The sequence below is a fragment of the Pan troglodytes genome, chromosome 18 (assembly GCF_028858775.2).
Source record: "Pan troglodytes isolate AG18354 chromosome 18, NHGRI_mPanTro3-v2.0_pri, whole genome shotgun sequence".
NCBI lineage: Eukaryota > Metazoa > Chordata > Mammalia > Primates > Hominidae > Pan > Pan troglodytes.
The window spans coordinates 18,083,228-18,095,392 of record NC_072416.2 but is presented as its reverse complement, the minus strand read 5'-3'; the positions used below and the strand labels follow the sequence as shown (position 1 = coordinate 18,095,392).

At 46.0% G+C, this 12,165-nt stretch overlaps 1 protein-coding gene across 5 annotated transcripts in view; it reads left to right on the top strand.

The window, feature by feature from the left end:
- Positions 1–12,165, top strand: part of MYH11 (myosin heavy chain 11) — a 156,729-nt gene that overhangs the window by 81,187 nt on the left and 63,377 nt on the right. For all 5 annotated transcript variants that reach the window (XR_010152284.1, XM_055078622.2, XM_055078625.2 and 2 more), the window contains 2 exons: positions 1,848–1,946; positions 6,316–6,459. Coding sequence is in view for 4 of the 5 variants with exons in the window: in XM_055078622.2 (XP_054934597.1) it covers positions 1,848–1,946; positions 6,316–6,459 (243 nt within the window). In the remaining variant the exon portion in view is untranslated. The remainder of the gene's footprint in view (positions 1–1,847; positions 1,947–6,315; positions 6,460–12,165) is intronic.

The window sequence follows — 12,165 nt, the reverse complement described above, 5'->3', positions numbered from 1 at the left end:
TGGCAATGAATAGGACCTGGGGGGCTGACTTAGCTTCTTTCTGCACCTGAGGTCCTCTAGCAGCACCTAGTGGTCCCATTTTTCCACGTTATGTGCCCTGGATAAGAGGGTGGGTTGTGGAGTAGCTTCCTCTCCACTGTACTTGTCTAAGCTGTGGGGATTTGGGAAAATCACTGAAGCTCTCTGGGCCTCAGTTTTGCCTCAGTAAAATGGGGGTGATTGTACCTAGTTTCTGGAGCTGGTGCAGGGGTTAAATGAAATAATATGCATAATAATATGCACAGCCCTTGGTACAGTGCTGGGCCCAAAGTGAGCATCTCATAGGTGGTGGCTATTGCGTTAACTCAATGTTTTCTACGTTTCTACTTTAATCTGCCCAAACCAGCCAGGATTCCCATCCTGCAGCTAGGAGGGCTGTCAGGCTTCGGTCAAGTCCAGAGCCAGGGCCCTCTTGTCCTGCAGCCCTGCACACACCTCTCAGCAATTCATTTCCTATGTTTAGAGCGAGCCCCAGGCATAGCCCCGTCCTTCTGGCCTCAGCCTTCCTTTTAGATCAGTGGTTCTCAAAGTATGTTTCCAAACCAGCAGCATCAGCATCACTTGGGAGCTCTTTAGAAACACACATCTCAGCCAGGCACGGTGGTTCACGCCTGTAATCCCAGCACTTTGGGAGGCCGAGGCGGGCAGACCACTTGAGGTCAGGAGTTCGAGACCACCTGGCCAATATAGTGAAACCCTGTCTCTACTAAAAATACAAAAATTATCCAGGCGTGGTGGCATGTACCTGTAGTCCCAGCTACTCAGGAGGCTGAGGCAGGAGAATCGCTTGAACCCGGGAGGCAGAGGTTGCAGTGAGCCAAGATCACACACTGCCCTCCAGCCTGGGTGACAGAGCGAGACTCTGGCTCAAACATACGTGCGTGCGTGTGTGTGTGTGTGTGTGTGTGTGCATGTGTATACCCATGTACACCATGAGAAAGTCTGAGAATCACTGCTTTCCAGATCGGACATGGGCTGTGTTAGCCCGGGCACTGCTAGCTGGCCTTAGGACTTGAAGAAGACAAGGTCTGCTGATTATCATGCTTAGTGCTGTGGAAATCCACCCAGTACAGTAGCCCAGCCTCCCAGCTGCCCTCTCCCACCACCCCGGACCCTGTGATCTCCATGCCACCCTCACCTGCCCTCCCCTCTGCTCTCCCTCCTGCCACCCCGCATCACAGAGAAGCTCTCCTGAAATTAATTAGTGTGGCGTGTTTACAGTCTCTCTCCCCTCCATCCCGTCAGACCCCACTCTTGGAACAGAGGGCATGGAAGACAGCTTTGCCACTTGCTAGCTGTATGATCTTGAGAAAGGACTTCTCTTCTCTGATCCTCAGTTTCCTCTTATTGAAAACACCGATAATAGTTGCACTTATTTCCTAGCATACTTTGTGAGGCTTCAGTGAGACAATTTATATCAATCGTTTCACATAGGAATGAATCATAAATCATAGGATCATAGAGGGTGTCATTATTTGTATTCTGTAATGTCTGAAGACAGCTCATTTTAAAGATTTGCTGGTGATGGCTGTTAGGGGAACATCTCGTTACCATTACCATCTTCCTGGAGTCTTTTTATGCTTTTTCTTTTCACTCTATTCCCCTCCCTTCTTTTTGCATCTGAAGTCTGCTGGCAGCACCCAGCGGTTCCATTTGTCCACAGGGGTGATGGTCAAAGTTAGACATTACCGATCCCAGGGGCAGAACTGGAAAGTCATCCCGTGTGAACTGGGTGTGACAGGGATGGAGGTGGAAGACCAGAGGAACACCCTCAGTATCCCCAGAATCCCTAACTCCCTCCAAACCAGATCTGCTAGAAAAATCACGGGCAATTCGCCAAGCCAGAGACGAGAGGACATTCCACATCTTTTACTACATGATTGCTGGAGCCAAGGAGAAGATGAGAAGTAAGTGACTAGCAATGACATGTGATTGGATGGCTTGAGCCTTCCCTTTTGTCAGAATCCGGGGTTAAGGGATTGGCTATTAAAACAGTCTCAGATCCTGCCAGAAAGGACCATGTCTGTGAGTGACATATGAGCAGTTCTTCATCTCCTCCCAATGAGTGAGTGTGGCTTGTGTTCAGTCATTCTCATTTACTGAGCACCTACTATGTGACATAGTAGCCATCAACTCCAATTAGACATTAGATCATTAATGATTCATGTCTCATTAGACCAGAGAGCATCAAGTCCAACTAGACACAATCTACGCCTTCAAGGAAAGGGAGAAAGACATTTGCCTTACTTGCCAATTTATAAAACTTGCAAATATAAAAGATGCATTCTGGTTTTATAAGGAATTTGCAGGGGCAGCGGGACTAAGCATTTTTCATTATACATGTTTTGCCAGTGACTTTGTAGAACAGGGGTCAAAACTTTTTCTGTAAAAGGCCAGATAGTAAATCTTCAGGCTTTGCAGGCCAGGTGGCTTCTGTCACAGCTATTCAACTCTGCCATTGTAATACAAGAGCAGCCACAGGCAATATATAAACCAATGAGTGCAGGCAACACATAAACCAGTGAGCTCAGGCAACACATAAACCAATGAACACAGACAACATATAAACCAATGAGCACAGGCAGTACATAAACCAATGAGCACAGGCAGCACATAAACCAATGAACATAGGCAACACATAAATCAGTGAGTGCAGATGCATCACTGTGTTACAATAAAACTTTATTTACAAAAACAGGCAGTGTGCAGAAGTTTGCTGACCTCTGTTGTAGGGAAGAGTTTTTTTATGTAAATATAATACACTGTATACCAAACTCCAGTAGGAAGTTATGAGTTCTGGACCTGCAGCTGTTTACTAACTCTTAAAAATATATACAAATCGCATAGCTTAAAAAAGGAATAGATCAGTGACTATCTGTACATAGTAGAGTCTACATGTTAGTAATAAGTTTTGAGTCTGAAATTCTATGGGAACAATACAGACTTTGCTTCCCATCTCTTTTGTGGCCCCAGGTTAGTTATTTTGGTTAAGACAGTTACCAAAAGGATCTGTGTGAGCTCAGAACTTCGCTGTGTCGGAGTGTATTGTAGACCTCAGCTACTAGGGGGTGGCATTATCCATTATTTAAATTTCCAGGGTGGGGCAAAGTGGCTCATGCCTGTAATCCCACACTTTGGGAGGCAGAGGCGGGCGGATTACCTGAGGTCAGGAGTTTGAGACCAGCTTGGCCAAGATAGTGAAACCCTGTCTCCCCAAAAATACAAAAATTAGCCAGGTGTGGTGGCTGGCGCCTGTAATCCCAGCTACTTGGGAGGCTGAGGCAGGAGAATCACTTGAACCTAGAAGGTGGAGTTTGCAGTGAGCTAAGATTGCACCACTGCACTCCAGCCTAGGCGATAGAGTGAGACTCTGTCTCAAACAATAAAAATAAGTTTCCTTAATGGCTGGCTTTCAGGAACATAGGCTATGAGGTGGAGCAATTTTTGGTAAAGGGGGAATGCTGAATGGATTTTTTATGTACCAGCAAACATGGTATATTAGCAGTTATAGTGCAGGACCCTGTGGAATGGGCCAGGGAAAAATGTTGACATTCCTTTTCCTTTTATTTAGCACCCAAGAAAACAGTTTGGTTGTTTGGTACCTTGGGTTCCAGTTTTGTGCTTTGCCTCTGGTCTTCCAGAAATGGGCAAGTATAGGGCTCAGAACTAAATTCCCAGGGGCCCTTTGTATTCTAGATGATAGAACTGGAAAGATGTTAGGCTTTTAGAAAGAACCAAATATTGCTAAATGCATCCAAACTCGGGATAATGAAGTCTTGGCAAAGACCTCAATCCTCGTGACTTGAATCAGGCATTTCAAGTTAATCCAAAAGTTTGAGTTAACTGGTGTCTTCGGTCAATTTAACCTCGAGTTTATCAAGCAGCTTCCAAGTGACTTGACCCATAAAAGACCTTGATTTTGAAAGAAAAATATCTTGCTGACGTCTCTCCAAAAGTATAACCGAATCCATCCTAATTAAAGATTGATCTGGAAGAGGATCCTTGATGTATTGGAGGGTATAATAAAAGCAAATGGTACAGGAGAAAGAAAGGCAATTATAAAGTTGGGGGTGGGGGAGAAGCTGAACAACAACAAAGGAAATGTAATCATAGGATACAGTTTGACACAGAATATCTAATTAATGTCATAAAAAGGGAGTTGGCAAACTGTTTTTGCTAAAGGGTCAGTAGTAAACGTTTTAGACTTTAAGGACCAGATGGCCTCTGTTGCAACTACTCAACTCTGTTGCCTAGTGAGAAAGCAGCCATGAGAAATAAACAAGGACATCAGAGCAGCTGTGTTTCAATAAAACTTTATTTACAAAAACAACAGGGGACCAGATTTGCCAACCTGTGATATAAGCCTTATATATTGATTCAACTAAAAATAGCTGGGGGTGGCTGGGCACGGTGGCTCACACCTGTAATCCCAGCACTTTGGGATGCTAAGGCGGGTGGATCACCTGATGTCAGGGGTTCAAGACTAGACTAGCCAACATGATGAAACCCCATCTCTACTAAAAATACAACAAATTACCTGGGCATGGTGGTGGGTGCCTGTAATCCCAGCTACTCGAGAGGCAGGAGAATTGCTTGAATCCGGGAGGCAGAGGTTGCAGTGAGCAGCCAATATCGCACCACTGCACTCCAACCTGGACAAAGGTGAAACTCCCTCTCAAAAAAAAAAAAAAAAAAAAAAAATAGCTGGAGGAAAGGAAAGGTAGTATAAGAAAGCTGCATTTTTGCCTACCATAGCAGGAAGTCACTAGATACTATCTAAACTTGACATATCCAGAAATCGCCTATTACAGCGATTGTGCTTTGCCTCTGGTCTTCCAATAGGCCAAAAGCACCTGTTACTTTTGGCACTGAGGACTGGTTTCCAGGAAGAAAATTTTTCCACAGACTGGGCGGGCAGGGTTGGGGGGATGGTGTGGGGATGATTCACGTGTATTACATTTACTGTGCACTTTATTATTACATTGTAATATACAATGAAATAATTATACTAGTCACCATAATGTAGAATCATTGGGAGCTTGTTTTCCTGCAGTCCCATCGGGGGGTGATGGGGGACAGTGACAGATTATCAGGCATTAGAGTCTTATAAGGAGGGCACATGCGCAGCTCACGATAGGGTTTGCACTCCTATGAGAATCTAATGCTGCTGCTGATCTTATGGGTAGCGGAGCTCAGACAGTGATGCAAGCGATGGGCAGCAGCTGCAAATAGCGGATAAAGCTTCACTTGCTCACCTGCTGCTCACCTCCTGCTGTGTGGCCCAGTTCCTAACATGGACCGGTACTGGTCTATGGCCTATGGGTTGGGGAACCCTTGGCCTATGATATGTAATACATAATGGTATATGCATTATAATAGGCTAGTATATATAGCAAGCCTATTGTACAGAGAGATAGTGGTAACTGCCAGATAAAAAGCAGCTAAAAGAGATACAAGCAGGTATTATGGAGTAAGGTAGAGTTGGAGAAGGGATGTGACAGGAGAATGCTATTTTTCACTATAAACCTTTGGTAGTAATTGATTTTTAAAACTCATGTGCCTGTTTGAATTTGATAAAAATTTTATAAATACATGAATAAGGCCAGGTGCGGTGGCTCACGTCTGTAATCCCAGAACTTTGAGAGGCCAAGGTGGGTGGATCACCTGAGGTCAGGAGTTCAAGTCTAGTGTGGTCAACATGGTGAAACCCCATCTCTACTAAAAATACAAAATTTAGCCGGGCATGGTGGCGGGCGCCTGTAATCCCAGCTACTCAGGAGGTTGAGGCAGGAGAATCGCTTGAACCTGGGAGGCGGAGGTTGCAGTGAGCCGAGATCGTGCCACTGCACTCCTGCCTGGACGACAGAGTGAGACTCCGTCTCAAAAAAAAAAAAAAAAAAAAAAAAAAGAGTAAAGGTTGATCTAACTCTTCTGACAGCTTTGTCTCTGAAGGCAGGGTGCCTCTGGACAATTGAGGTAAAGGCATCCCTTCCTCCAGGTAAATGTAACTTCATGCCAGGGATTGTGGTTTAGCAAGCAGAACCAAGGCTGGATATCAGCTGCAGTCACTGGAGCAGTGCACAACCTGCACCGCTGTGTAAGGCTGGCAGTGGTTGGTGAGGCTGTCTACATGACGATGCATGAGGGCTTTAAACGGTTCAAGCCTTGATGAAGGGAAAGGAATTATGATGGCCCAGACCCTTGACCAGATCTCGGTCTCATGTTGAAATTAGAAGTGTGTCTTATTGACCCTGACCTGTCTTCCTCTCCTTCTAGGTGACTTGCTTTTGGAGGGCTTCAACAACTACACCTTCCTCTCCAATGGCTTTGTGCCCATCCCAGCAGCGCAGGATGATGAGATGTTCCAGGAAACCGTGGAGGCCATGGCGATCATGGGTTTCAGCGAGGAGGAGCAGCTATGTAAGCCTCACACCTTGAGTCTGGAGGGTAGCTTGCCTGGATACCAGTGGAACCTGTTAAGAACTCTTCTCTGGTCAGGACAGATTTCTGCTCTCTGAATTCCCCACCTTCCATTAAAAAAAAAAAAAAAAAAGGAGGAAAATGAATTTTATTCTAGGTGGTTTGTTTGTGTTGTAGAAAAGTGGCTGTATAACTAGGACTCTTTTAGTTGCAAGTAACCCGAGCTGGCTTAAACCAAAGGGAAAGTGACTAACTCAGAATGTTGAGAAGTTCAGGGAGGTTAGGCACAGTGGTTCAGGTCTGTAATCTCAGCGCTTTGGGAGGCCAAGGTGGGCGGATCACTTTAGGTCAGGAGTTCGAGACCAACCTGGTCAATTTGGTGAAACCCTGTCTCTACTAAAAATACAAAAAAAAAATTAGCCAGGGCTGGTGGTGCACACTTGTAGTCCTAGCTACTCAGGAGGCTGAGGTGGGAGGATTGCTTGAACCCAGAAGGCAGAGGTTACAGTGAGCCAAAATTACACCACTCCACTCCAGCTTGGGAGATGGAGCTAGACTCCATCTCAAAAAAAAAAAAAAAGTTCAGGAATTCAAGCTTCAGGTACAGTGAGATCTAGGTGTTCAAAAGATTTTTCTAGAACCTAATTTCTTGTCTTCTATCTCTCCCGACTACATTGTTTCTCTATAGGATGCAGTTTGTTGACAGCAACATAGCTGGGTTCCAGCCCTTATATTCTTTGGGTTTATGTCCAAAGAACAGAGTAGATTCCCGGCTTAAGTTCCTGAACGGAGTGTCATTGACTCTGATTGGTTGGCTTAGGTTGATATGCACATTCCTGAGCTATGCAGCATAGGCAGGGTTGTGGAAAGCGCAGGGTGGTTTCATTATGGTCCCTAAGAATGGATTCTTGGAGCTGAAGGTAGAGATGTTGGCCTCATCAGGAACATGTGGGCAGGGTTTAGGGGAGGGGGAGTGATCGAGGCAGTGGATTTACTCAGGCTTTTCCTGGAGGGGTTGCTCTGGTGATCAATTGATATTGATCAAAATCATCCAACCAATGGCCAAGAAACACACTGGGTCTTGAGAACAGGACAGCTCAGAAAGAAATTCTTGGTCGGGACACTGTGTTTCCAGAAACGATTTTCCTTCTGCGTTAGATGTGCCTCAGTGTTGAAGGTTAATCTCTTTCAGGAACACCAGGACAGAACTGTGGAAAGTTTCCCTTCCTTCCCACGCCTACGCCCGTTTGGAGCCCCAGAATAGCACTGAGGTTGCTGAAATGCTGCATAAGGGGAGGGGCAGCTCCTCCGAAGATAACTTGGGGTCTAGAAAAATAAGGCTGTATGGGCCAGTTGACAAATGGATGGTGTATGTGGGTCTTGGCCAGGGTCCCACATCAGAATCTAGTGCTGATAGTCTCCTTGTCTGAATGACATAGGCCCTCCAAGAATAATTCATTTCATTTGGGACAGGGGTCAGTTTTGCTTCTAATCTTGCTTTTAAATAACAATGAACAATGGTTAAGTATTTGCTGTGTGCCAGGAATTTACCAAATCCTTTTTTCTTGATGTACTACACTGTTCAGTATAGTTTTATTTAAATAATAAAAAACTGGAACAGGCTGGGTACAGTGGCTCATGCCTGTAATCACAGCATTTGGAGACACTGAGGCAAGAGGATTGCTTGAGCCCAGGAGTTCGAGACCAGCCTGGATAACACAGTGAGACTCTGTCTCCACAAAAAAATAAAGAAAATAGAAAAAAACTGGAACAAACTAAAATAGCTTGATTAATAGAGGGTTTATTAAATCATTGTCTGTCCTTGTGAAAGAAAACAATGAGACCATTTAAATTGTTTTGCTGGGCATGGTGGCTCACGCCTGTAATTCCAGCACTTTGAGAGGCCAAGGCAGGCAGATCACTTGAGCTTGAGTTTGAGACTAACCTGGGCAACATGGCAAGATCCCTTCTCTACAAATAATACAAAAAATTAACTGGGTGTGGTGGTGCACACTGTAGTCCCAGCTACTTGGGAGACTGAGGCAGGAATATTGCTTGAGCCCAGGAGGTCGAAGCTGCAGTGAGCCGAGATCACACCACTCTGTCACCTAGGCTGGAGTACGGTGGCGCAGTCTCAGCTCACTGCAATCTCTGCCTTGCAGGCTCAAGCAGTCCTCCCAGCTCAGCCTCTCAAGTCGTTGAGACTACAGACATGTGCTACCACGCCTGGCTGATTTTTGATTTTAGGGGTTTTGTTTTGTTTTGTTTGAGATGGAGGCTTGCTATTGTCACCCAGGCTGGAGTGCAGTGGCACGACCTCGGCTCACTGCAACCTCTGCCTCCTGGGTTCAAGCAATTCTCTTGGCTCAGCCTCCCGGGTAGCTGGGATTATAGGCGCCCACCACCATGCCCCACTAATTTTTTTTGTATTTTTAGTAGATACTGGGTCTCGCCATGTTGGCCAGGCTGGTCTTAAACTCCTGACCTCAGATGATCCACCCATCTTGGCCTCCCAAAGTGCTGGGATTGCAGGCATGAGCCACCGCACCTGGCCTGGGGTTTTTTGTTTTGTTTTGGTTTGATTTTTGGAGGGGTGGGTAGAGACAAGGCTTCACCATGTTATCCAGTATTCTCTGGTCTTGAACTCCTGGGCTCAAACAATCAGCCCACCTTGGCCTCCCAAAGTGCTGGGATTACAGGCGTGAGCCACCATGCCCAGCCCCCAGTGTTCTCAATGTACATTGGCACTTGCCAATTTCCCCTTTAACCACAGAGACCAGACTCCAGGCCCAGCACCTTCGGCAGCCCCAAGCATCTAGCTAGAATTTGGTAATACTGTTTTCCTTGTATTTATATTTATAATTGCCATCTATTTATGGAAAGTGAAGATGATTTTTCACTGAAGATAAAGTTTTCTATTAAAACAAATGTAAGGAAAGAGAAGGAAGTAAATTTAAAGAAAATGATTAAGCAAATAATGGAGCAGATGGTACACAGAGCAAGCATTCAGACGATGGCGTGCAAATGACGAACTCTCATAGGAATCAACTTAGTCCTAAATGTACACCAACCCCATTTATAAACCAAGAGCTACTTCCAAACCCTCCATCAAGGGGCCTATGGGGAAGGGGGTGGGTCAGGCTTCAGGCTGGAGCTTCATGAGGCTCCAAGTGACCAGGGGACACCAGGATTTTCCCCACTACATTGGGTTCGGCAGCCTTGAACTCCTGGCCTCAAGATATCCTCATGCGCCACCATGCCTGGCTAATTTTTTTTTTTCTTTGAGTTGGAGTCTCACTCTGTCACCCAGGCTGGAGTGCAGTGGCACCATCTCAGCTCACTGCAAGCTCCACCTCCCAGGTTCATGCCATTCTTCCACCTCAGCCTCCGAGTAGCCGGGACTACATGTGCCCACCTCCACGCCTGGCTAATTTTGTTTTTGTATTTTTAGTAGAGACAGGGTTTCACTGTGTTAGCCAGGTTGGTATCAATCTTCTGACCTTGTGATCCACCCACCTCAGCCTCCCAAAGTGCTGGGATTACAGGTGTGAGCCACTGCACCTGGCCCATGCCTGGCTAATTTTTTAATGTTTTGTAGAGACAGGGTCTTGCTATGTTGTCCAGGTTGGTCTTGAACTCCTAGCCTCAAGCAATCCCCCTGCCTCAGTCTCCCAAATCTTTGGGATTACAGCCATGAGCCACCATGCCTGGCCTGGTTATACTGCTTCTAATGTATTTTGAAGATAAAAAATAAAATCACCTAAATTGTCCATCCTGTGTATCCCTGGTGGTACACATGTCTGATGTTGGAAAGTCCTGTTTCTTATTGCTCAGTAAGAAGAGAGGTGTAAGGCCACTGTAAAAAATTAGCACAAACTTGATGCCTTAAAACAACAGGAATTTATTCTCTCCCAGTTCTGGAGGCCAGGGTTCTGAAATCAGGGTGTCGGCAGGAGCCGGGCATAATGGCTCATGCCTGTAATCCCAGCACTTTGGGAGGCCAAGGCAAGAGGATCGTTTGAGGCCAGGAGTTCAAGACCAGCCTGAGCAACATAGCAAGACCCCTTCTCTACTAAAAATTAAAAAAAAAAAATTTTTTTTTTTTTTAAAAGACAAGATATTGGCAGGGGTTGTTCCTCCTGGAGGCACTGAGGGAGATCTGTTCCTTGCCTCTGTCCTGGCTTCTGGTGGCTCTGGCTGTTCCTGGCTTTTCCTTGGCTTGTCTCCAGTCTCTGCCTCATCCTTCATGTGGCATTCTACTCTGTGGGTCTTCTCTTCTGTCCATCATAAAGACACTTGACATTAAATGTAGGCCCACCAGGTTAATACGAGATGATCTCATCTTGAGATCTTGTACTTGATTCCATCTGCAAAGACCGATTTTTTCCAAAATAGGCCACGTTCAGGCTGGGCGCGGTGGTTCACGCCTGTAGTCCCAGCTCTCAGGGAGGCAGAGGCGGGAGGATAGCTTGAGCCCAGGAGTTCAAGACCTGCCTGGGCAATATAGTGAGACCCCGGTATCCACAAAAAGGAAAAAAAATAAATGTAACCCCCCAAATTAGGCCACATTCACAGGTTCCAGGTGGACATATTTTAGAAAGACCAACATTCAACCTAATATAGGTGGCTTCCACTCTTTACCACCTACTAGGCCAGGCCCTTGCTCAGCATCTTACAAGACCTAAACTTCACGAAGTAGGTACTACTGTTTCCATCTCCGTTTTGCAGATAGGGAAACTGAGGCTCATGGGACTTATTGAGACTCATGTAGAGTCTCTATCCTCTATTCATCCATGATTCATCCATCAATCCATCCTCTATTCATCCATCTATCCTCTACTCATCCTTCCATCACCCATCCATCCATCACCCATCCATCCATCACCCATCCATCCATCATCACCCATCTGTCCATCCATCTACCCACCCATCCATCCATGAACCCATCCTCTATACATTTATACATTCATCCATCCATTCACCCTCCATCTGCCATCCATCCATCTCCCTCCCTCCCCATGTGTATCTGGACCCGGAACTAGGATTTGGAAATTCAGAGATAATGAGATTTATAAGAAGCAAAGCTGGGATTTGAACTCAGGACTCTCTAACTGCAGAGCGCGTGCTTTGCACCAGCACACCAGGATGCTGCCAGCCATCACCACCCTTGCTGTATTGTGTCTCCTCACTGGTTTACTTCTTGGCTGTCTGCTAATTCTGCCCCAAGTTTCATCTCTTATGGCCTGGGAGTGGTGGCATTCTTTTATCATTTCTGGAATTACATTTAACTATACCAGAAAGTGCAAACCAATGGTTCCTGAGCCCACAGGAGAGATCGGCCACTACAACCTTCAAAATTTTTAGAAATTGGTTCCTAAAGTTTAAATATGGGTAGGCCGGGCACTGTGGCCTATAATCCCAGCCCTATGGGAGGCCAAGGCACATGGATCACTTGAAGTCAGGAGTTTGAGACCAGCCTGGCCAACATGGTGAAACTCCATCTCTACTAAAAATAGAAAAATTAGCCGGGTGTGGTGGCACACGCCTGTAATCCCAGCTACTCTGGAGGCTGAGGCAGGAGAATTCCCCTGAACCTGGGAAGCGCAGAGGTTGCAGTGAGCCGAGATTGCACCAATGCACTCCAACCTGGGTGACAGCAAGACTCAGTCTCACACACACACACACACACACACACACACACACACA